The following is a 23,563-nucleotide window of genomic DNA, read 5'->3' on the forward strand; positions in this document are numbered from 1 at the left end:
TTTAGAGCCTTCAAGCCTACAGTTACAAACCAGACATGTTTGTTCAGCACCAACAGATCATGCATTTGACTCTCTGTCAGTGCCTCGAATCTTAATTCCAACACATTATCGCGTCTTTATGAGACTGCTCTGATGAGTCTTCTGCCCAATTTTGTTCCTGCTGCTGAAACCTGGCTAAGGTTCTTATCACTTTCTTCCTAGGAGGCTCTGCAGCCATATCTGCTGCCTGCTTCACTCCACACTTCAGCCGTGCAGCACGAGAGGAAGGTGATGAATAGAGAGCAGTATGTTCGTATCAGTAGTACACAGGGCTCTCTATAAGTGCCTTTCGCAGATGTTCAGATCTTAAACAGTTTAGGCATTGATCCTGTCTGTTCTCTAGCTCTATTGGAGCCTGGTTGAACAAACTACACTCATGATGTCACAGTCCAGAGGTGATAATGTTGCTATTAGTCTTCAAGAAATAAGCAAAGGTAAAAACTCCACTTGCTGTAAAGGAAATGGAACTCACTGCACAAACTGACTGATAAAAACATGATTCTCAGTTCACAACTTTTTTTATAATGTGACCAATTCATGAAGCCACACACCTATATAGCCATAGTGCATGTATATCTAGAAGTCATATTTACATTCATAATGTGAAACAGGAAGTTATGTCATTAGAAGTGGTAAGTACATACGGAAAATTTGTGGCAACTCGAACCGTTTGGGATGACATTTGGGAACACTTTTTAGGTTTCATGAGGCAGATTGTTATAAAGGCCTTGAAAGGACCATGACAATTTGCTACCGAGTAAAGAGAAATAAAATCAGGTGTTTCCACAAGGAGCAAGAAAAACTATTGTGGCTAACCAGGGAACCTTTGAATAGGCACTTAAATCAAAGTTGGCACTCAACTCTGATAGGGCAAAAAAGATCTAAAGTTGTTGCAGTTGCTAAGGATCTGTGTCGTTAATCAGTCATGTAAAAGAAAGGCTTTGGTTTAGTGTACAATACCCTATTCTGGTGTTTTTTTTTCACAGACTGTACCATCACTGTACAGCTCAAGTAATGAATGAATGTATTGACAAAAAAATACAGAGCAAGCAGCAGTATCCTGTGATTCTAAGGAGTTAAATCACCTGATTGATTACTCTAGAAAATAGTAATTGAGATGCATGGAGAATCTATGTATAATCGAATCCCCTGAGCTGGAATCGGAATGTGAGACAAGTGAAGATTTCCATCACTACAAATGCTACACTTCTGCAATAATCCATCACAGTAGCACCTCACCTAGACTCAATGGGATGATTACACCCCTGCGTCTAGAAGCCTAACAGGTGAAATCATATAAAATTAGGGGAGCAGTTTCCGGTAATTACAGTGTAGCGGAGAAATGATCCACATTGCTCTGACAAGGTATTTTTTAGGAAGATGCTGCACTGGTAAGACTTAGAGGAGGAGAATGAGATCATGGGAAAGAGGCACTAATGTTTCATTGTTTCTGGAATTTAAGATATTATGTAGGAACCCGTTTTAGTATTTATATCAGCTGTGGTCTGTCCAAAGGTTAGCTATAGATTCTTCAATACATTTATGACGAGTTACTGTTTTCTGTCTGTAGATGATGTTATATAAAACACTCCAGTGACGATATATTAGAGCTTTTTGTCAATTTTTAACGGATCCATTCAAACATGATGTGAAAAATTCTAATTTGAATATTAATGTGCAGCCTAAGCGCAATAGGCAGCTTTTAATTGTGTTGTTTAGCATCTGATCCAGCCGTGGTGCTCTAAAAGTTATGAATGCCCTCTTGACCCATCAGTAAATTAAGATAATGATACAAAAATTGAAGCTGACAGTAAGGTGGCGGAGCAGCCTTGAGAGGACAGTTACGATCCAAAATCATCTAGTGTGGAAGTATTTTGGGTTTTATACCATAGATGGCAAAGTTACAGTTTTCAGACTTTTACCTAAAGGTCAAACGGCTGTCATTTATCTCCATGACAACAAATCTTGGGGCTCACCTACTGACTTATCACCCCAACGAAGCAGCAGAAAATTGGACAGAGATACAGATGAGCAGAGTAGTGGCAAACAACCTCGTATGACTGCATATTATTTGGTAATGTACGCTGTGCTGATAATATATAGAAAAGAATGTTTTTGTTGGGGTAGACAGTTTTTGAGGGGGCGGGTGGGTGATTTGGGGCAATATATTCGAATTGCGTGACAACTGAAATTTGTTCAAACTTAATTTTTCAAAAAATGTGACAGCCCTAAAATATATATAGGCCCTCTTTTGCAAAACAGGAAAACTTATTAGCTGTCTGCTGGGTCATTTAGAGTAGCTGCTGCACCTGGCTGATAAACTAATAAGTGATATGACTTTCCACAGGGGAGCTGATGATGAGCCTGTTTTGGTACTACCGTCCAGAGCACACTCAAGGGGGCCGCAATCCCAGTATGCACTGTGAGGTGAGTCGCCTTTATCTGTCTTTGCTGAGCTTCTTCATAAGAAAGCAGTGTAAACATTTGACTTGCCTTGATTATGAGTTTCAAAGAGGCAGTAGGCAGCACAAGCTTTCTGCACTCAGTAAGCCCTGGAGACCGTGGCTAAGGGAAAAAGAAAAAACAGCCAACTTGCATTGCCCTTTGAGTGCTTTTGAAATTGGACACCTGTGTGCACTGCACTGATTGTCTGCTCTCGGTGATGTGGTGAATATTTGAGTATCAAAGCTTTGTGTCTGTGCTGTGGGATTTCAGAACGAGATTTTTGCATCCCGGCATCAGGACGAGAACAGCGTTGCGTGCATCGAGGATAAGTGCTACGTCTTGACATTAGCACAATATTGCAGGTGAGTCTCGTGTTATTTAACTTCAACAACAAGTCTGATTTATGCATCGCTGCTCCCTGTTTATTTTGTATCTTTGTATCTTAGATTTTGTGCCTTGGCGAAGCGTCGTGAGGAGGGTCATCCCAAAAGTGCCCCCCCGGTCCCTCCGGCTCGCAACTACACCATTCCAGCTCATCGCAGCGTGCCCGCTGACATCGACCCCGACCTGGTGTTTGTCTGTCGCCATGTTTACGACTTCCGTTACGGCCGCCTTCTGAAGAACCTGCAGTAGCGCTAGTAGTAGAAACGTTTGCTATCGTGGAGCCATACACTGAAAAACCCAGAGTCCATAAGGTGAAGATACAATCAAAATCCTAATTAAAGGAATTCCTGAAAGGCCACAGGACTGTCAAAAGTTAGGCTGCTCTTTCCAGACTCTGTACTTGTACAAGCTGAAATTTTAGTTTGCTGTTTTAGCAGAATGCTATGTTGAGCACAACCTGGGACAGATTTGATGGCCGATGTGTGATCTGTAACTCCATGAAACTGCTTATATATTTATTTGGCTTGTCAATAGTTATATTTTATATTCGCCGGATTTGTGTGTGGAAGAAAAAAAAATCAAAGTTGTAGGTACATATTTAAGGGGTACCTTAAATTATGAATTAGAACTATAAGTGTGCCCATATTGGCTGTAGAGATATTTATTTATAGATATATGGTGGATATATTTATTTTTAGAACAATTAAATAAATGGGTTCCCTAGTTAAGTAGACAAGACCAAGAGTACTTCCCCAAATCGACTCTTAACCAATCATATACCAATTAGTCCATACCATGCAGGACCATAAGATTCTGGTGGACCAAATACCCCAGAGTTCCTCATCTAGCAGTTGGCTCATTTTTGCTATCAATTGACCAATTAGACTTTTTGAACGAACTCTCATCCTACTATAGCTCGTGAGGACTTGCCTTACACCTTCGAAAATGAGTGTCCCGCCTCCCTTCGTCACATCCTGCCTTCCCAGCAAACCAAAGCTTTCACACGGCGCCGCTAAACATACGAGCCCCCTCCCTCCGGCCATCCTAAGTTTGCACTAATCTGTCATTCAGCGAATCAGGCGTTTGATTCAGGCTGAAACGTTCACCTGCTACTGACTTTAAATGGAGGAAAAATACTGTGTATTTGTTGTACGTGTAAATACAGAACAGAGAGAATTAATGTCTCCGATTCTACAACCCGAGGGAGGTGATCTGTCCCATTTCCGAGCGCGTGAATAGAAAAGTATTGCCTTGCACACACACTTCTGCTTTCAGTATGTGCCATTGGTCCCCACCCCACCCCCAGCGTTACCTTTAGATACGCTTGTTTCATATACAAGATCAATATGAAAAAAAAAGCTATTTCATATGGTCTTTTTGTGCCTTTAATAGTAATAGTCTGCTGTGGAAAAAAAAGAATCAACAGGAGGTTTTCATCCTCCCATTCATGGCTCTTTTGCTTCCTTTTATTCAGCTTGGTTTGTATCATGCAGCAGTTTGTGATAACAAAAAAAAAAAAAAAAAGCCATTCCTTATGAGTCTCATTGCACTATAGTGACCCTCACTCTCAACTGCTGAGATAGAAAAAAAAAAGAAGGGGAAAAAATTGACCTGGAGGTCAATTCAGGAATAATAGAGAGGCTAGACAAAATCTGTACAAGCTGCAACATTTTCCAGGCAGCACTATCACCTGGGTGCATTGGACCACTGAACTGGAATGAGCCCTTCCATTTTTGCGAAGAGGAAAGCATGATGTAAGACGTGTCCTTTTCTTCTACTGAATCAAGTACAAAAGTTTGACAAAGCATGATTTCCTGCTGTTAGGAAAAGGCTGCTATGACTTTCTGATCCAATTCACTTCACTCAGCGAAGGTGAACTCGCGTATCTGAAAAATCACATTTAAGCAGAGTAGAAGGCAGCTCTAACTGAGAGGAACAGCTTTCCAGAAGACATGCCTTTTTTTTCCTTCTCATGTAAGGCCTTGCAGTGAACAAGCATATACTTGTTATGGTTTTCATTCATAACATAAATGTGCTTCAGCGCTCACACACACACATGCGCACACACACACACACACCAAGTTTTTCATTAACTATCCATTCCTCTTAACTATTACAAAAAAATGTATATCAGTCACACGTGTATTGTTGTGATAGCTAGAAAATGTGATTTCTGTACTAGTTTAGTACGCACATGACTCCAGTCAGTGCGTAAGATACCCATGTTTGACAGTATTGGCCAAAATGTACAGCATGAAAGAAGGCATATCACTTCCTTTTAGGTTTTCATCTACCATTTCTTTATAGTGAGATTTTTTTTTTTTTTTTTTTTTTACAGTTATTATTTAGAGAAACAGCAATTGGACAGTAAAATGTCTCGTGGTAGGTAGCACAACTGATAGAAACTGTTGTAAGTTTATAGTGCTATTAGAGATGATGGGATCATTCAATTCTTTGAAATCTTTTGTATAGTGTGTAGACAGTCCCTACAGTCCATACAGCACTTTCTGGGATTTTCTTCATCAGAGATTTTTCAATTTTCTCAATCCACAGTGTTTATTATGATATTGTTCTTTCTATGGTCAGTTATGAAGGTACTAGAGTTCATGAATTGGCTAAACAGAATGTCTTTGATATGATTAAATCAGCATTTCATATCCAAACCTGACCGTATGGAGACTAATAGTTTGCACTGAGTGCAGACAATAATAATAATAATAATGAAAACGTCTAATACTCTGTATGAGAACACTGTATGGGAGATTAATGATGTCCACAAGGCGCTGTTGTACATTTTGTCGACCTAGCTCCAATCATGTAATGACTACGAGGATATATTATTAGCATGTAGTCAGTACAGTCACGTCATGATGCTCAGTGTACATGCAAAAAAAATCCTTTGGCTTAAGGTCCATCACCGCACTTTATCACTCAATCTGATTCCATTCCAATATTTCACCCTCTTTCATAAAAAAACGATCCATTTATTTATTTATTTTTTCCATTTACTTGTCGCAGCATTGTAAACATTGATTTAAAAGTCTTACATAGCAAGTACTGAGTATTTTTGTTCTTCCTTCAGCATTGTGAATTGTCAATTGCTTTAGTAGAAAGTTCTGGATGAAATCGTAGAGTTGTGTTCCAAAACGGGCCTAGAGGAAGTGGGAGATAATTCTAAGATGTAAAAAAAAAAAAAAAAAAAAACCTTCACCAAGCGCTTTACTCCTTCGGTGATGTGAGTGTGTGGGTGTATGTGTGTGTATACAGATATATATTTCAATGCAGCATGGAAGTACTGGGCATTCTTGGAAATTAGTCCCTAGCACAGCGCATTTGTATTATTTAAGATTAAAAAAAAAATGTATAAGAGGAAAATATTTAAATGGAATAAATAATATATGAGTTTCACATCCTTGTGGGGTTTTTTTTAATTTCATTTCATTCTAATACACAATTTTATTTGTGTAAATGTTTATATTGTATTTTAAAATGGCGCAGCATGGGTTAAATGGGTTTTCACTGGGACAAATTGAAATATTGAGCACAAATTGGAGCTCTTTAGGGACTTTATTGCTTACGTTAATAGTGACTCATGTCATGCTAATGTCGTCCATTGTGCTTCATTTTCATAAAGAGTTCATTAAGTCAGTAACAGATTTCAGGCCAGAGTTAGAGCGATGATTAGTGCTGAGAGCCATTTGTCCACTCTGCAGAGCGACTCATTGCCATGCTGTCGCAGCGGGATTCACATCGATGGTTTACATAATGAACAAAGTCTTTCTCAACAGAACAAATCACGTGTTGTTTGTTCAAACAGCAAAGGCTTTGCACTATTTTCCACAAATCAACAAACACTTCCTGTTTCCATAACGAGGAGTTAATTGGAAAATTGGGTCTGATTTTAGCATGCTGCTACTGAACAACCGACATTTCAGCTGAACCTTGTCTTTTGCAGTGGAAAAAATTATGACATTTAGACATGCAAGTAAATCTTAGAATCAAAATGAGTCCAGATATCCAAAAGTGTACATGTAGATTCATACCATTAAGGATGTTTTGTAATTATTAAGCAAATGGCTGACTAATTTTACAGGTATGTTTAGGCAGGTGGATGTAATGAAATTTTTTTAACCTCAACCTTACAATTAGAAGTGTTGTGGCTGAAGGAAAGCACCAAGCAGAGGTCCAACTGCAGCAGTTTTACAAAAATTCCCATATTAACATGTTCTCCTCATTAAGAGCATCATTACAGTGCATCTGATCCGTAACTGTGATTAGAACTGCACCCATATATACACTTGCTGTGAGCTGAGCATTAGTATAATTTTAAGTTTAAATACTGAGAAACACAAGCTGCACTGGTGCAAAGTTACCACATGGTGTCATGCTGAACCACCACACACCACCACACCACAGTGACCAGGACTCCTACACGTCAATCTGTCATGAATCAAATTATAGAAATTATTTAAAAACATATACATGTAGTCCTTGGTACAGCAGTAAAATGAATGCTCCAGAATACAAGCTGGTGTCTCTAGGGATGGTAGATTTTATTTTAGTCCTGCACGGATGGGGATAAATTTGTTAAATCCGTACCTCGGGGTAAATTTGTTTATCAGCATCATCTGTGTATCTGAAATGTGAATCACAGTCCTGGGAGGCGAGCCTGCAGGAGCTGGTTCTTCTTAATATCAGATCTGTTACAAACACCTTTTATTGTTTCTCATAGACTTCATTTGATGCTTTTAACACAAACCTTGTTAAATGAATGTAGTGGTGCTACTGTTTTAATCTTAATGAACTAGACTTCTCCGAAATTAAATTCATTGCTGGTGATTTTAAAGCACACGCTGATAGAGCAAAAGTGCTCATTTAACCAAAATATCTAATCTTCCATGCAAACTGTGCTTGACACTCGTCTGAATAACTTCAGCTCGAAATTGATCCGTGTTATGGACGTCATTGTACCAGTTAAAGTTAGAACCATGTCATGGCAGGAAAATCTCTCTCTCTCTCTATCTATCTATCTATCTATCTATCTATCTATCTATCTATCTATCTATCTATCTATCTATCTATCTATCTATCTATCTATCTATCTATCTATCTATCTATCTATCTATCTATCTATCTATCTATCTAGAAAGGCTTTGTGTTCACATTTTGCTAATTTGTGAAGCAAGCTTTTTTCTCTAGCATCATAGCATCTAGCAGTTGGCCCACTGAAAAAATGTAATGAGTTTCTATCCTTTAAAAAAATAAAATAAAATAAAAGATTGTCCATTACCACTTTCTTGTCCAGTAATGAAGCTGTGTCTTTAAATTCTCTTCATACACATGGCCTGGTTTGTATTTCACAGGTAAGTGGTAGGAAGACTATGAAGTACCTCAAATCATCCTACAGTAGATACTTTACTAACTTTTTAAAACATCTAAGTTTTATAAGTTGTCTTTATTTGTCACATATACATTACTGCACAGTGAAATTCTTCCTTTGCAAATCCCATCCTTGGGGGTTGGGGGCCCTGGTGGTAATGGGGCTTGAACCACGATCTTCTAGTCAATGACCCAGAGCCTTAACCACTTAAGCTACCACTGCCCCCATTATATATATATAGACCTATTTCTAATGTACCGTCCATCAGAAAAATAATAGAGAACGTAATCTTTAATCAACTGACTACTTTATTCAGGATTTTTGACCAAACCATAGCCCTGAGTCTGTTCTTATAACGATTGTTTTTGACATCTGTTTATATACAGATTAAACCAATACTGTAATCTCACTGTGGCCTTTGAGACTATTGATTTTAATATCTTCACATGATGGGGCTTTGTTCATCTTGAGAAATATGAATCTGAGCATGATTTGTGGTGTTCCACAGGGTTCAACTCTTGGGCTTTATTTCATTTATATACACTTAAAACATTCTGGAATATTTTACCACAAATCTAATTAATTTAACTTTTTTCCCCTAACGTCTATGGTGCCACTGATTCATTACGTCAGGGCCTTAAACCTGTTAAGAACTGGATTTTCCAAAATGTCCTGCAAATAAGCAAAACATATAATACTGAGATTTTTGGGATCCAGTGATGAGAGACACAGAGTCCTTTTCTGGACACCAGAGCCCTTGGATAAAAAGAATAACCTAAAAGTCTTGGTGTTTAAACAAGTGTCATGTCAATGCCAGAAACAGCATTCAACTTCACTACCCAGAGTACTACACTGCCTATGAACACAGTGCTAACAGAGGCTCAAATTCAGTTTAAAATTCTATTAGTCACATACAGTGAAATGCTTACACGACTGTTATGACCCTAGGAAAAGGAATAAAGACAGAACAAAGACAAGATAAAAAATATAAAAATAAAATACAAAAATATGACACATAAAAAATAAGAATACGAATTATACTAAAAACGAAATATAAAAATATAAAAACAAGTTCACTGTAGCAAAAAATATATAATAGAATAAAAACAGAATAAAATATAATAAATATAAATAGTAGGGTATGTATATATAATATGTATATAAAATAAGAATATGTAAGTGTAAAATGTACATACAGGAAGTGTAAAATACAACAGCTGTGATGCAAAGTTATGTAAAATTATAAATTTATATACAGTTTAAAGTGAATAGAGTGTAGTGCAATAGTGTCCAAGGTGCAGACAGCAGCAGTACAAAATTATTGCAACAATTATATAGAGTGAAGTGTGTAGTGTGCAATAATGACCAAGATGCAGACAGCAGCAGTACTGGGTGGTCACGAAGTGGAATGAGGTGATGAGAGCAGTGGTAATGTCCATCTTTAAAGTGCAGATGTACAAAAGTCCTCTTGTATGTGCAACATGTATGTTATGTGTTGTATTGTGTGCACAGTCTTGGAATGTGCAAATGTGCAGATGTACATTGTATGTTTATTGTGTGCCACAGTCCTGTAATGTGCAATGTCCAGTGTGGTTGGTTGGAGTTCCAACACGAGTGTAGGAACATAGTAGGTCTAATCAGATGAGTCCTATGTCAGGTTCTGATTGAGAGACCGTATAGCCTGCGGGAAGAAGCTTCTCCTCAGTCTCTCAGTGTTGGCCTTCAGGGAGCGGAAGCGCTTCCCAGACCTCAGCAGAGAGAAAAGTCCATTGTTGGGATGGCTGAGGTCCTTCACAATCTTCCTGGCCTTGGTCCAGCACCGCTTGTTGTAGATTGAGTGCAGGTCAGGGAGCTCAGTACGGATGATGCTGTCATGGAGACTGTCATGTTCTAGTGCTTACTAACTACACACACACACACACACATCTGTTCACAATTACACACCATTGTATATACGGACTCTTGTTTCACACTCAGCTTGCCAAGTAAACACTCAGTGTTCCTGTGATGACTTTACAAAGCTGTTTATCATTCATTATTGTTGTTCTGGTTTTGCCTCTTTCTTGTTTTGCCTAGTCTACTTTGTTTGCTGACCCATGCCTGTATTTTGATTCTGATCGTGCCTGGTCCAATACCTAAAAGCATTGGACTATTCCATAAATATCAGCAAGGTTTTAACAAATTTAAGCTCGAATTAAGTTTTCTTGTTAACACAAGCCAATCCATACTGTTATCTTTAGTGTTTAGTGTTGCCGACTTTAATAGTCATATTTTTGGCCAATATTAATGTTCTCAATCATCATATCTGCACTGAAGTTATCAACATGCACACCTCAGTGTCTTGTTAGACTAATATCCATAATTGTAATTGAGTAAAAAAAATGAGTTTAGATACAAAATTAAACACGAAGCGGAGATTTATATAATCAGAAGCAAAGTGTTGGATTTCCATCGAGTAATTATACATGCCAAATAAACAACACAGAGATTAATACATCTGCTTTGTTTTAGACCTGTTGTACTTTCTTGTATTAGACTGAGTCTTTTTTAGACACAATCTAATGTTGATAGACAGTTTGTTACTGCTGACAACAAAGACGTTTTTCTGTGTTTTTTGTTTACTTCTTTCACCTTGTCTATGATTTTAATTGTAGGTATGACAACAGCAGCATCTCTGGTTTTTTGCAAAGCATACAAAAGTTTTTTACACAGTGCTGCTTTTTTTCCCTCTGTCTATTTTTATCCTTCATGCAAATCTGTGTATACAGAGTACCGAGAAATTAAGAATCTTCTGTAACACTGATGGAAAGACACTCTCCTCCAAAGTGGAATCCTTAAACAGCAAATGTTTAAACCCCAATTTTGAAAACTTTTAAGCATAATTATAGTCGTAGATGGTCTAGTTGGAGCAAATAGATGTTTAGGTAAAGGACTAGGCTTGAACATCATATTGAATATATGTTTTCCCCATTATGTGCTTTGGGATTAGACTTTTATAGTGTCCCTTAAGGGTATGGGCAGGATGAGCCATCACATGCTTTCTTTGTAATATCTCATGCAGGCCTTGTGCACTTGGTGGCCTTGAAGTCGGATCAAATTTCACTCTGCAGATAAGGAACATTGTTAATTGATTACAGTATCAGAATTGACTACTAATTTTATTATTATTATTATTATTAATTATTATTATTATTATTATTATTATTATTATTATTAATAATAATAATAATAATAATACTAATAATAATCATCATCATCATTTATATATTAGTTTATTTATTTATGTAATATTATTATTCTCCTTTTTTAATCACCAAGCATAACTTAAAAATAGAATATTACTAATTCAAAAAGCTCAGATTTCCTCATACTCTGCTCTCATTCTGTTATATTCATTTTTATTCATTTTATTTTATTTTATTTTATTTATATGCCATTTATAATATTTACATCATAGAACATATTCAGAGGCCCTGGAGTGCAAAGATGTCCTTCATAGATTGCGAATTTGGCCTCATTTACACCCGGTCATTCATGTGTCATGTATCTGGATTGTATAAAGGTAAGATGTTCTCTAAATGCATTTACACTAGCTGGGTAAACTGGATTCAGATAGCTATTCAGTCCCTCCTGTATTTTGTGATTTTGCTATTGTAGAAATGAACTCAGAATTGTGTAAAAGGTGAGATTTTTTTTAAATTACAGCAGATTTTTTTTGTAGATTTGGGCCAAGACACGTCGTGTGGCATCATCACAATGTGTATTTAGCCAAAGCCCCCTGGGATTCACATGCATTGAAAACATGAGTGCAGTGATCATAGAAAGTGATTACATGTGTGCCTTTAATGGTAGGAGTTTAAAAGAAGAATCCTGTGCTTGCAATTCCCACAATTTAAGTAGTTGGTGCAAAAAATGAATGAATAAAAATGAATAAATCTTTTTGGTCGCAACGATTAGCAAATTAGCAGTTGTGCATTATTTTAGTTGTTTTATTAATAAGATGGTTGCCACATCAAAAATAGTCTTTTTACTCTTGCTAAGGCTTTTTCTATCTTTGCTATAAATTCTGCCCGTACAGAGAGACCGACAGATGCATTTACACTTCTACACATATTATATAAAGTGGCTAAAATGTGCCTCAGACCATCTCAAGTGTGTTATGCAATCAGACTTACAGTAACATCTGTTTCAAATGCATCTCAGGTGCTTTTATGCTACTGTTTTGACACAGATCTCCGCCTGAATATAATCCTAATACTGATGATGCACTAAACAACCAGGTGTAAACAGCTTTTTGCTTATCATTTTAAAGGCCCAGCTGGGAGACACACACACTTTAAATTGCTTGTGTAAACATCTTTTTCTTTGCTTTCTGACTAGTACATACAGCCACCTGAGATAATAATGTGTGAATGGATTTCGGTGGAAGCAAGCTTTTCTCAAAATTTTCTAAGGCTCACAAGTTTTTTTACTCGAAGATGTTTGTTCTGGTGTTAGTATGCTGTCTGGTCTTCGGAGGCACATTACTGATGCTGTTCTGTATATATAAAGGTGCATAGAACCTAGAGCTCCAAATATTGCACCATTACATCAGAGAAGTGTTTGAATTTATATTACATTGGCTTCCCGAGTGCTTTCGGTAGTCTCGGGCAGAATGAGTTACAGGGAAAACCACTCTGAGATGACTTCCTTTGCTCTTTCAATGTATTTCCAGACTTGAATGATAGTGCAATCACATTTTTTCTTCGATTTCTGATTCATTTTCACAGAAATTGGTGTAATTTCAAGGTTTTAGCTGAGCCAAAACTCTACTCTCTAGGCCACAACAGGCATCCTGATTAATCAGATAACTCATGAATATTTATAAAGCTTTTTTTCCCCACTCAATCATCTAAAAGGGATTTAACTGCCATGGAAACAGTTTGAATACACTACAGTGTGCATGCAGTTGATAACAAATGCACAGTGTGCCTCTGTTTTTGTTTCTTATTTCATATGAGTTTATGGTCCTTCATTTGATTGTTGCTCAGCAAGTAACATGGAGTCGCCCACGTCAGTAATCCGCTGCAGATGATTGGATTTTATCCTCCTCATAAAACTCAAACTTTCTCGTAAAAAATATATACAAGTTTGTTACCTGGCTTTAACCTACAGTACATTCCGAAAGTATTCTGTCTCATGCAGTTGTTTCTCATTGTATGGCATTACGACTTTTATCTAAATAGGGATTTAAAACAAGGTTCTCTATTTGTCACATATATGTTACATACTTGTGATGTAAAAAAATGAACTGGTTTTCCTTAGTTACTCAACCCACAGTGCAACAATGACCCAAACCAACAACTAAGGACCCACAATAAAAATAGAATAGAAAAAATATGATAGACATATAACATCTGGGATTTTCCTGGACAGGATTTAAAGGTGTAGCCGGGTTGAGGAAGGCATCCAGCATGGTGGATAGGGGTGGTCCCATCTCAGCTCTGTGTGAATGATGATCATCTGGCTCCTTCACAGGAAATCCTACAGCACACACTTGAAACGTTTGTAGCTGAGTGTTAGGCGGCTGAAATGAGGATCAGCACTTCCAAATCTGAGGCCATGGTTCTCTCCCAGAAAAGGCTACCTTCAGGTAAAGGAGCAGTGTCTGACCTGGGTGAGGAGATCAGTGACGGAAAAGGGGAGCGTGAGATCGACTGTAAGCTGGGTCGAAGTGGTAAAGGAGAAACTAAGCCATAAGGCCATAAGCTCTCGATTTACCAGTCAGTCTACACCTCCACCCTCACCTATGGTCATGCATTTTGGGTAAAGATTGAAAGAACAAAATCGAGACTACAAGCAGCAGAAATGAGATTTCAATCCAGGATGGTTTGGCTTGCTATCTGATACCAGGTCGAAGTTCGGAAGAGAGGGAGGGGTGCTGATCCTCTGCATTACGTGGAGCCAGTTGTGGTTTGGGCACCTGATAAGAATGTCCACTGGGTGCCTCCTTTATATCCACCAGCTGGCCAGGGATCACCTGAGCATACCCTAGGGGGATCTAGAGGATGTTGCCAGAGACAGGGAAGTCTGGGTGTCTCTTTAGGTTGTTATGAGCAGGTTCAATTTTCTCTTTGCAGATAATGGTCAGCGTCTAAGGATTATAGTATCGGAATGACATTAACATTGTTTATTATTATTATTATTATTATTATTATTATTATTATTATTATTATTATTTTTTCATTTAATTTCATTGTCTGTACCGCTTATCTGATCTATACTCGGGTCACGGGGAGCCTGTGCCTATCTCAGGAGTCATCAGGTATCAAGGCAGGATACACCCTGGATGGAGTGCCAACCCATCGCACACACACATTCACTCAAACAATCACTCACTACAGGCAATTTAGAGACTTCAATCAGCCTAGAAGCATGTCTTTGGACTGTGGGAGGAAACCGGAGCACCCAGAGGAAACCCACCAAGCACGGGGAGAACATGCAAAGTCCACACACACAGAGAGCGGGAGTGAGACTCAAACCCAGGGCACTTTTTATCTTTTTGATCCTTTTTTAAATAAGAAGTATAGAATATATTCAGTGGTCCTGGATTGCAAAGGTGTATAGACTGTGACTTTAACTTATGTATACCTGGTCATTCATGTGCCATGTATCTGGATTGTGTTCAGGTAAGATATTAATTAGGTACATTTATGCTGACATAATAAAATGAGGTTAGACATGTAATAAACATACAGTTATAAACAATTAGTGCAAACAGTTCTGGCTTTCCTGAAGATTTATATATGTTATAGTTTTACATAGTAAAGATTTCTGAAGAATGATGAAATCCATCCAACCTGACAGAGAATTGACAGAGATGTTGTGAAGGGAAAAATGGGGAAATCCAAATGTGACAAATTTGATGTATAACCATAACATTTATAAAACTTTATTATTGCATCAGTACTATAAATGATTGAAGGTCAGTAAAGAAAGTAATATTACATAGTAGACCACTTTTCAGACTAAAAAAAAAATGAAGGCCGTCGGTTTAACCTGCAGAAACGGAAGCGAGTGTGAATGTAGTCAGAAATCTTCAGAAGAGCTGTGGCAGATTCTCCATCATGCTTAGAATGAAAAACCTTTCCAGTCAATTTCCTTATAAAACTGTGGAGTTTACCTGAGACTATTGATTTTTTTTAAAGCAAAGTGTTTTCACTCCAAATAATGACTTTAGTTTATTGATCTTTACTGCTCTTAGATTTTGATGATGAAAATATTACATTTCATTATATTCGCTTCACAACATTTCTTTGTACAAAAAACTAATTTACATTTTCACATTTTACATTTACGTATTAGGTTGCACTTAATTTCATGGCACACATTAATAAAGTTGTACATAATATAAACAGTGTATTTCCTTAATAATGATACACACTTATTTGTATCATTTAATACACGATAGCATCAATTAATAATAATTTAGATGCAAGAGTGCATCTCCTTCAGCAGTTTCAACACACACACACACACACACATATAACCAAGATCTGATCTCAGAGGAGAACTGAACTGTGCTGGACACGGACACACACACATACATAACACACACGCACAAAAAAAAGAACTTAACTGTGCTGGACATAGTCAGACACACACACACTAAATTGTCCTGTTTGCACGCACATGCCACTTTACATTTATATATATTTATATTAATCCTGTTTACATGTGTCGCTTTAATATCTGCAATCACTGTATACACTGTTCTTTGCACATTGTCTTGTTCATTGCACAAAGTCAGCCTATATGTTGTTTGTCTGCACTGTCTTATCTTGTCTTGTCTTGTCTTGTCTTCCTGTGCACTTCTGTTGTATGTCTAGTTCTTAAAGACTGCACCTTAAGTATAGTTTAATTTTTTAGTTTAATTTTAATTTTTAAATTATAGTTTAATTTTTTTATCTCTATGTCATAGCTCTATGTTTGTCTGCGTCACTGTATATGGTTGAAGTGACAATAAAGCTTCTTTGACTTTGACTTTGACTTTGACTCTGCAGTTGTTGGAAAGGCTGCAAAATGATGAGGTAGCAACTGTGGAGACTGGAGAATGTTCTAGAGACCCTCAACCTGTCTCGTTTAAAATTCCCCTTTTCCATAAACTGATTTCAGATTGCTGGACAGCTGGCTTCCATGGACAGATGAGATTTCAGGTAGGACAGAATACACAGGCAAAATTCCGTGGGTTAAGGACGAAAGCACTTGAGACGAGACAATCATGGCTACAAAAGCTTTAAATTATTCCTTTATTTTCTCATCATAATTTTCATTATGAGATAAATGTTTCAACTTCAGTTTTGAAAGATGTGAACGATAATGTGACAATAAATCAAAGATGCATCCTGCAGTAAACCAAAGATACAGTTCTGAGTGGTGAAAAATGAATGAGTTCATATTAAAACATGGAGTGGAGGCTGTTACATAAGCCTAGTGGAGTAATCAAAAACCTTGTTTCTTGTGAATTATGGTAATTAGTTCACACTCCTTCTGAAGTGATTGGACATGGTATTGGAGGCACTGAGGAAGTGGTGAAGGAATAAAGTGCCTGGGCTGTTGCAATGAATCTCACGGTCCTTGGCATTAAAATATCACGGCCTTCAACATAACAAGAATAAGACTCTTTTTTTTTCTTTCAAATGGACAAATCACAAACACACTGAGAAAACGGTGATATGCCATTCTTAGCCTGTTGCTTGGTGCTTGAGTGGAATTAAAATGGCTAAAGCAAATAAAGTCTATAAGTGTATTACGGTTGCTCGTGGAGCCTATTTTAAGTTTCCAGTGGGATAAACTCCTTTTGTAGCACAATAATCCAGAGTGATTTCCGCAAGGAAATAAGACTTGCTGTATGTTAGAAAAGAAATATGAACCAAACTTGATCTTGTTGCTAACTTATGCTTAGTACTACAGATTAAACAGACTGCATACGTCTTTCTTTCTTTCTTTCTTTCTTTCTTTCTTTCTTTCTTTCTTTCTTTCTTTCTATCTATCTATCTACCTATCTATCTATCTATTTACTTACTCAATTATTTATTTATTTATTTATTTATTTATTTATTGCCTACTTATCTTTAATGTTTATACTTATGTTGTCACAAGCACAGATGCCTGGAGAGTGGATGCAAAGACATTTTAATTAGAGAAGTTCACCAAAACAGTTCACAATATTAGGAACACAATAATCGGAAGAGCAAACATACCAAAAAACATGTTAAGCAAAAGCATGGTCAAATAGACACAGGCCGATTGAGGTAAAAACTGGTTCCAAACAGGCGAGGCAAAACCTTGGTGAAGAAGCAGATATATAAGAGCATGAAAAACAGGCTCGTAGCATCACAGACACCAGTGAACTGAACTATATTATACTATACTTCGCAAATAATGAACTGAAACAAATGTGCTTTTAAAGCATGCTAAAGGAACACACTAATTAAATACAGATGAATATAATTAGAAGGATGACGACTGGGAATGAAGGAGTGCAGGTGGTTGCTGGGAGAGTGAAACAGAGTCTGTGACGTCTATGGAGGTGACACATGGAAGAAAAATTCTAATTTCCTACCTACAAGACTCCCAGCTGGGACAGATATGGTTGTACCACTGTATGTAGTTTCTCTATTGAATGTTTTCATAATGGATGATTCATTTGTGAATTATTTGCATTAAAAAATGTTAACACATATAAGACTCATACACTGATCCGGCACTGACTGGTGAAGTGAATAAGACTGATGATCTCCTCATCATGGCACCTGTTAGTGGGTGGGATATATTAGGCAACAAGTGAACATTTTGTCCTCAAAATTGATGTGTTAGAAGCAGGAAAAATGGGCAAGAGTAAGGATTTGAGGGAGTTTGCCAAGGGCCAAATTGTGATTTTTGCAGCTCTTGTGGCGTGTTCCTGGTCTGCAGTGGTCAGTATCTATCAAAAGTGGTCCAATTCTGTGTCTTGCAATTTTTCCTATTTATTCTGTTTTTTAATTGTTATTACTATTATTACGGTTTATTTACCATTATTTATTGTGCCATGTCTGTATTTTTAGTTGTTAATGTACAGTACTTTTGTTGTAAATGTGCTTTATAAACAAAACTTACTTACTGATACTATAATACTGTAAAAAAGAAGAAGAAGAAGAAGAAGTAGAAGAAGACAACAGTGTTGTAAAGAAAAGGTTGCCATGTATCAAATAATATATTCCCTGTATGTAGTTTTTTAGTATCTATTTAAAATATTATTTGCGATTGTCATTTTAAGTTAAGCCTTCAGGTAAAGATTCAGTGTTTATATTCTACTCATATTGGCATATAGTAAACTTCACTTCATCTTGTCAAGCCAGAATGGAAAAATTGCTGAAGAATAAGCTGTGGTCTATTCATGCGGAATAGGAAAGCAATTCACACCCAAGAATCGATCTGCCTTCAAAGTGGGCTTTGGCTAAAGGTCATCATAACTATATAATACGTTTGTGTTTCAAAACAACACCAACATTGCTTTTACCCCAGAAAGAACAATATGTTCAGAAAACGTTTCGCTCTGCTGTTTTAGCAGCTATTGCATAAATCATACCTGCATTCATACCTCTATTATTGAGCCAGTTTGGATCCTACATCTGTGTTTCATCCCTAGCCCTTTTGTTATGAATTACTCTAAGTGCCCTGCAACATGTGGCGTTAGTGATGAATGAGTGTCACGTAACACTGAAGCTGATACTGATGAGTTCATCTGACAAATAAACCTTCATAAGAAGTGATTCTGAACTCGGTAAGACTTCTTGTGGGCTAAAGTTAAAAGCATACATGTAGTTATCCAACACTGTTGCAGCAGCACAATGCATAAAATCATGCAGATGCAGGTCAGGAGTCTCAGTTAATATTCACATCAAACATCAGAAAATGTGATCGATGTGATCTAACTTTGGCATGCTTTTAGGGCCAGATGGGCAAGTTTGAGTGTTCCAGAAACACATACAACAGTCTCTAGAGTTGCATAAATATGCAGGTGTTAATGGATAAAATGGATGACCAGTGTATGTATAAAGATTGTTTGGATATGGCTGATATTTTCAATCATTTAATTTTTTATTTTTTATTTTTCCATCTTACAGTTTCAGGTTAGCTCAACCTAGTTTAATCCTGAGCTTGGGTTAGTTTTTGTTATTTCTGTGTTCTGTGCGTGGATTTCCTCCAGGTTCTCCGGTCAAAAAACATGCACGTAGGCAGACTGACTTCTCTTACACACCTTGTGCCCAGTGTTCTCAGGATTGGCTTTTTGTCCACCGTGACCCTGACCAGTATAAAGCGGTTGCTAAAGATGATGTAGACATGGATAAATGATATAGCATATAGAACATGGAGTGTTGTATATAATAAAAAAAAAAATAGAAAATTGATTTTTTTCAAATGGAGTGTACAGTGTAATTGAGGGGAATGGCCCACTGAGACAAGCCCACAGTGACAGACCTCACTAAGGAAGAAACATGTCTTACTTTGAACATGGTAGAAGAAGAAGAAGAAGAAGAAGAATTAACCTATGAGAGATTTTTTAGTTTGGAAGAATCCTGGTCAAATTAAGCACAATCTGACATTTTGGAGTATTTCTTCCGAAAGGTGACTAATATAAAAGAAAGCCTTCTACACTTGACAGGTGACTCATTATAGTAGCAGTGTTACAGAGTCAAGTGTTAATCATAGCGCACAATGCTTTTGCTGGGGATCAGCGCTCTGTGTGATTATGGAGAACTGTGAATTAGGTTAGAGAAATGCATGTGCTGTTACAGGCTCAGTGTGCAACCAGGGAGAGTACAGATCTAGCATTATCAATTCACTGCTGTGTGCGCTCAAATAGAGACATGTCTCAGGAGAATGGAAGTATACAAGAACCAAAATGAGAGAAATCTGTTTTCCGAGAATAAACATACATCAAGCTGAATTCAACTGCAAGGATATGAGTGATGAGATATTTACACACACGGGTGCTAATCAGTTCTGTGAGTTTAGACATGCTTAGAACATGTACCAAAAATGGCTTAATGCTTGTGCAACATACTGAGGCAAAAGTGGCCTTTACTGTGCGCTCTGTTTCATATCATCCCTGGGATATGATCTTATCAGAGTTGAGTTATGTCTGTGTTCTGGCAGCCAGACTTGAATGAGTTCATTGCTATTTATCGCTGTCATAGCAGTGTGTGGATGAGGTGAAGTGGTGAAATGTGGGCCAGCATTGTGCCATTATTCATTTGCTATCAGGATAAGGAATGGATCCCTGGGTTTTTTTCCCCCAGTTTTAAATCAATAATCTGAAAAGCAACACACAGACGGCTGTGTATTTTACTGTGCAGAGCAGTGACGTAAGTGAAGTAGGCATACTCGTCTCCTAAGTGACTCACTTTGGACAGTGAATGCTTAATTAGACATCAAGCACGCATTGGCGAGACAAAAAAACAACTGTCAAAAAAAGCAGGACCATTATGCACCAATTTCGTTGAAGTTGACACACGCTAGAGACGTGTGAATGAATGTAAATACCTTATGCAGAATGGAGAGATAATGTGTTCTAGACATATACAAACAGGAGGCATATTATTACCAGATGTACGCCGCTAGTTTGTTTAGATTTTGGGAAACACAACCAATTAAATCTTTCCAAAGAAAAATAAAACTGTCCTGCGCACATCTTTAATTGAGATTAATTAGGTACTTATGTAATGAACCTGAGATTGAGTACAGAGGCATTTCTTCCTCTGGGTTTATTCTTCCCCCTACGGTTTTCACAAGATTCATACATAATTGCAATGCATGCACGCTTCTGATTTTGAGATCAATGATTCCCAAGGACAATTTTAAGTTGTCTTCAAGCACTTCAAGCACTCTATAGCTCTTTTCAACAGGATTAAATTTACATAGGAACCTGGAGTATTTCCATCATTTGCATATGCTCTTTTGTTATCTTATTTCTTTCTGGATTGCCCATGTGTACAACTGACTGTCTTTCCCCTGAGGAAATTATAGACCAGTCTTCTGATAATTTTAGTCCAATATACGTACATCAGTAATTTTGCAGGCAGATGCTGCCCTTTTTTGCACTGAAATAAAAAGGTTTTTGACTGTTGCTACTCAGTGTAGTTAGCTTGAGTAGCATTTCTACTTACTGCTCAATTTATAAAAAAGATGAATGTCTCTCAGCAGATTACAGTATGGGTCATCCATCCATTTTCTTATCCTATACAGGGACAGGAGAACATGGAACCTTTCCATTCAAACAGTACAGACAATTTAGAGATGCCAGTCAGCCTACCACACATGTCTTTGGACTGGAAAAGGAAACCAGAGTACCCACCAGTCCATTTGGAGAAAAAAGAGTGTGAATCTATCCCCCAATGATAGCATTATGACAACTGTGCTAGCCAATAAGCCACAGTGGACCTATGCAAATTTGGATATTGTGTCAATATACATTGACCAGGCATAACATTATGACTGGTGAAGTGATTATCTGATTATCTCCTCATCATGACATCTGTTAGTGGGTGGGATATATGAGGCAGCAAGTGAACATTTTGTCCTCAAAGTTGATGTGTTAAAAGCTGGAAAAATGGGCAAGCATAAGGATTTGAGCGACTTTGACCAGGGCCAAATTGTGATGGCTAGACCAAGGCTCACTGATGCACATGGGGAGCGAAGGCTGGCCTGTGTGGTCCGATCCAACAGACGAGCTTCTGTTGCTCAAATTATACACAGTGCATCAGAATACACTGTGTATGATGGATCAGGGCTGTTTTGGCAGCAAAAGTGAGACCAACACAATATTAGGCAGGTGGTCATAATGTTATGCCTGGTCAGGTCTTTAAGCATATAACGTAAGATGTTGCCTACCAACCTGACAGAAAGTGTTCCCTCCTACACTAATTTCACTGTCATTCGGATGAAGGAGTAAAATGCTAAAAGTGAAATAAACACTACAGGCTATCAGGCTTATGGTGGCAAGAATCTTTTCATTCATCTCCTGCACAGAGCATTCACTAAATTTGGTTAGCGCAAATGAAACCGAAAAAAACACAAAGGCGAGCAGAAGGCAGCTTTTTTCTTTTATTGCAAACACTTTACACATTTTGCTCTTTGTCCATCGTTCACCGATTGAATAAGATATTCAAAAGCAGTGCCATTAGTCTGACTCAACCCTCTCACCCACTAGATGGTCATGCCAAGCAGCACTTAGTGATAATCTTTGTGAAATGATTTTGAGATGAGATGATGGCAATAGACAATGATGAGAAGGAGGACATTTATTACAAAACAGCTGGACTTAAAAAAAAAACAAAAAAAAACTAATAAATTTGGAGTTATAAACAGCATCTTACAGAACAGGCCCAAGGATTGATCAGTTTCTGTTTACTGGCAGGAATCGTTGTATTTCCATGAGGAATCACTGTGAAGGCAGCCTTCAGAGTTTGAAGATCCTGCGCTTGCTATTCCTGGAATGAGATATTGCTCACAAAATAAAAAAGGCTGATGGTGTTGCTGAATTTTTAGAAAGTTGTTCTCAAAAGTTGGGATGTATGCTGTTATTACTGACTGCTAACTCTAGGATCTGAACAGATGCCTGGGTGTACACAGAGCTGGAAATGGTCTCTTTCATGTGCTTTGTTACACACCGTAATGATGCACTAGATAACAAACAAGCAGATGGGCTCTTAGCTTAATATCCATAGGATCTAAATAAGTTCTTCACAAAATGAGCTGCTTCAGTTTGGACCCTTTGTCAGAGAGGAGAAAGAAAAGACCCTGTAACCCTGTAAAAGACCCCTTTTTTCAAGCTACAGATTACAGACAACCAGTGACATCCTAATTTCTCTATTCCTTTGTCACACATAGCCTTTTTCCCCCTGAAATGATCTGTGTCAAACTGCAAGGGGAAATGAGAAAAGGCATTTTTCCTATACACAACAGATAGTGGAGCTGAGAACAATCATGGGTCAGAAATGTTTTTCAGTACTGCGTCTAAAAGGCAATTTAGTCTGAGCTAGTAAAGGAATTAAGATTTAGAGATCTGATAAACACCTCTGCAAAGGCAAGAATTAGAGAAGAAAAACTTGAGGAAAAAAAGGTTGAGTTTAAACAATTTTACAACACTGTAGTGTAATGTTGTGGACAGAATGTGGCAGTGATTGTTAATTAATCAACCGTTTTGAAAGCTAGGTCTAATTATGCTTTTAAATCTTCTTATCTTTTTATGGGCAAGACAGAGACATGACCTATAGTTTTTGATAATATCTA

The 23,563-nt window shown here is 37.5% G+C and overlaps 1 protein-coding gene across 9 annotated transcripts in view; it reads left to right on the plus strand.

The window, feature by feature from the left end:
• The window catches only part of bahd1 (bromo adjacent homology domain containing 1), a 49,447-nt gene extending 43,171 nt beyond the window's left edge, over nt 1-6,276 (plus strand). For all 9 annotated transcript variants that reach the window (XM_058399146.1, XM_058399145.1, XM_058399148.1 and 6 more), the window contains 3 exons: nt 2,387-2,466; nt 2,755-2,846; nt 2,931-6,276. In XM_058399146.1, coding sequence (XP_058255129.1) covers nt 2,387-2,466; nt 2,755-2,846; nt 2,931-3,117 — 359 coding nt within the window. In that variant the 3' untranslated portion in view covers nt 3,118-6,276. The remainder of the gene's footprint in view (nt 1-2,386; nt 2,467-2,754; nt 2,847-2,930) is intronic.
• The last annotated feature ends 17,287 nt before the right edge of the window (nt 6,277-23,563 follow it).

Source organism: Hemibagrus wyckioides, linkage group LG09 (genome assembly GCF_019097595.1).
Source record: "Hemibagrus wyckioides isolate EC202008001 linkage group LG09, SWU_Hwy_1.0, whole genome shotgun sequence".
In the NCBI taxonomy this organism is placed as follows: Eukaryota; Metazoa; Chordata; class Actinopteri; order Siluriformes; family Bagridae; genus Hemibagrus; species Hemibagrus wyckioides.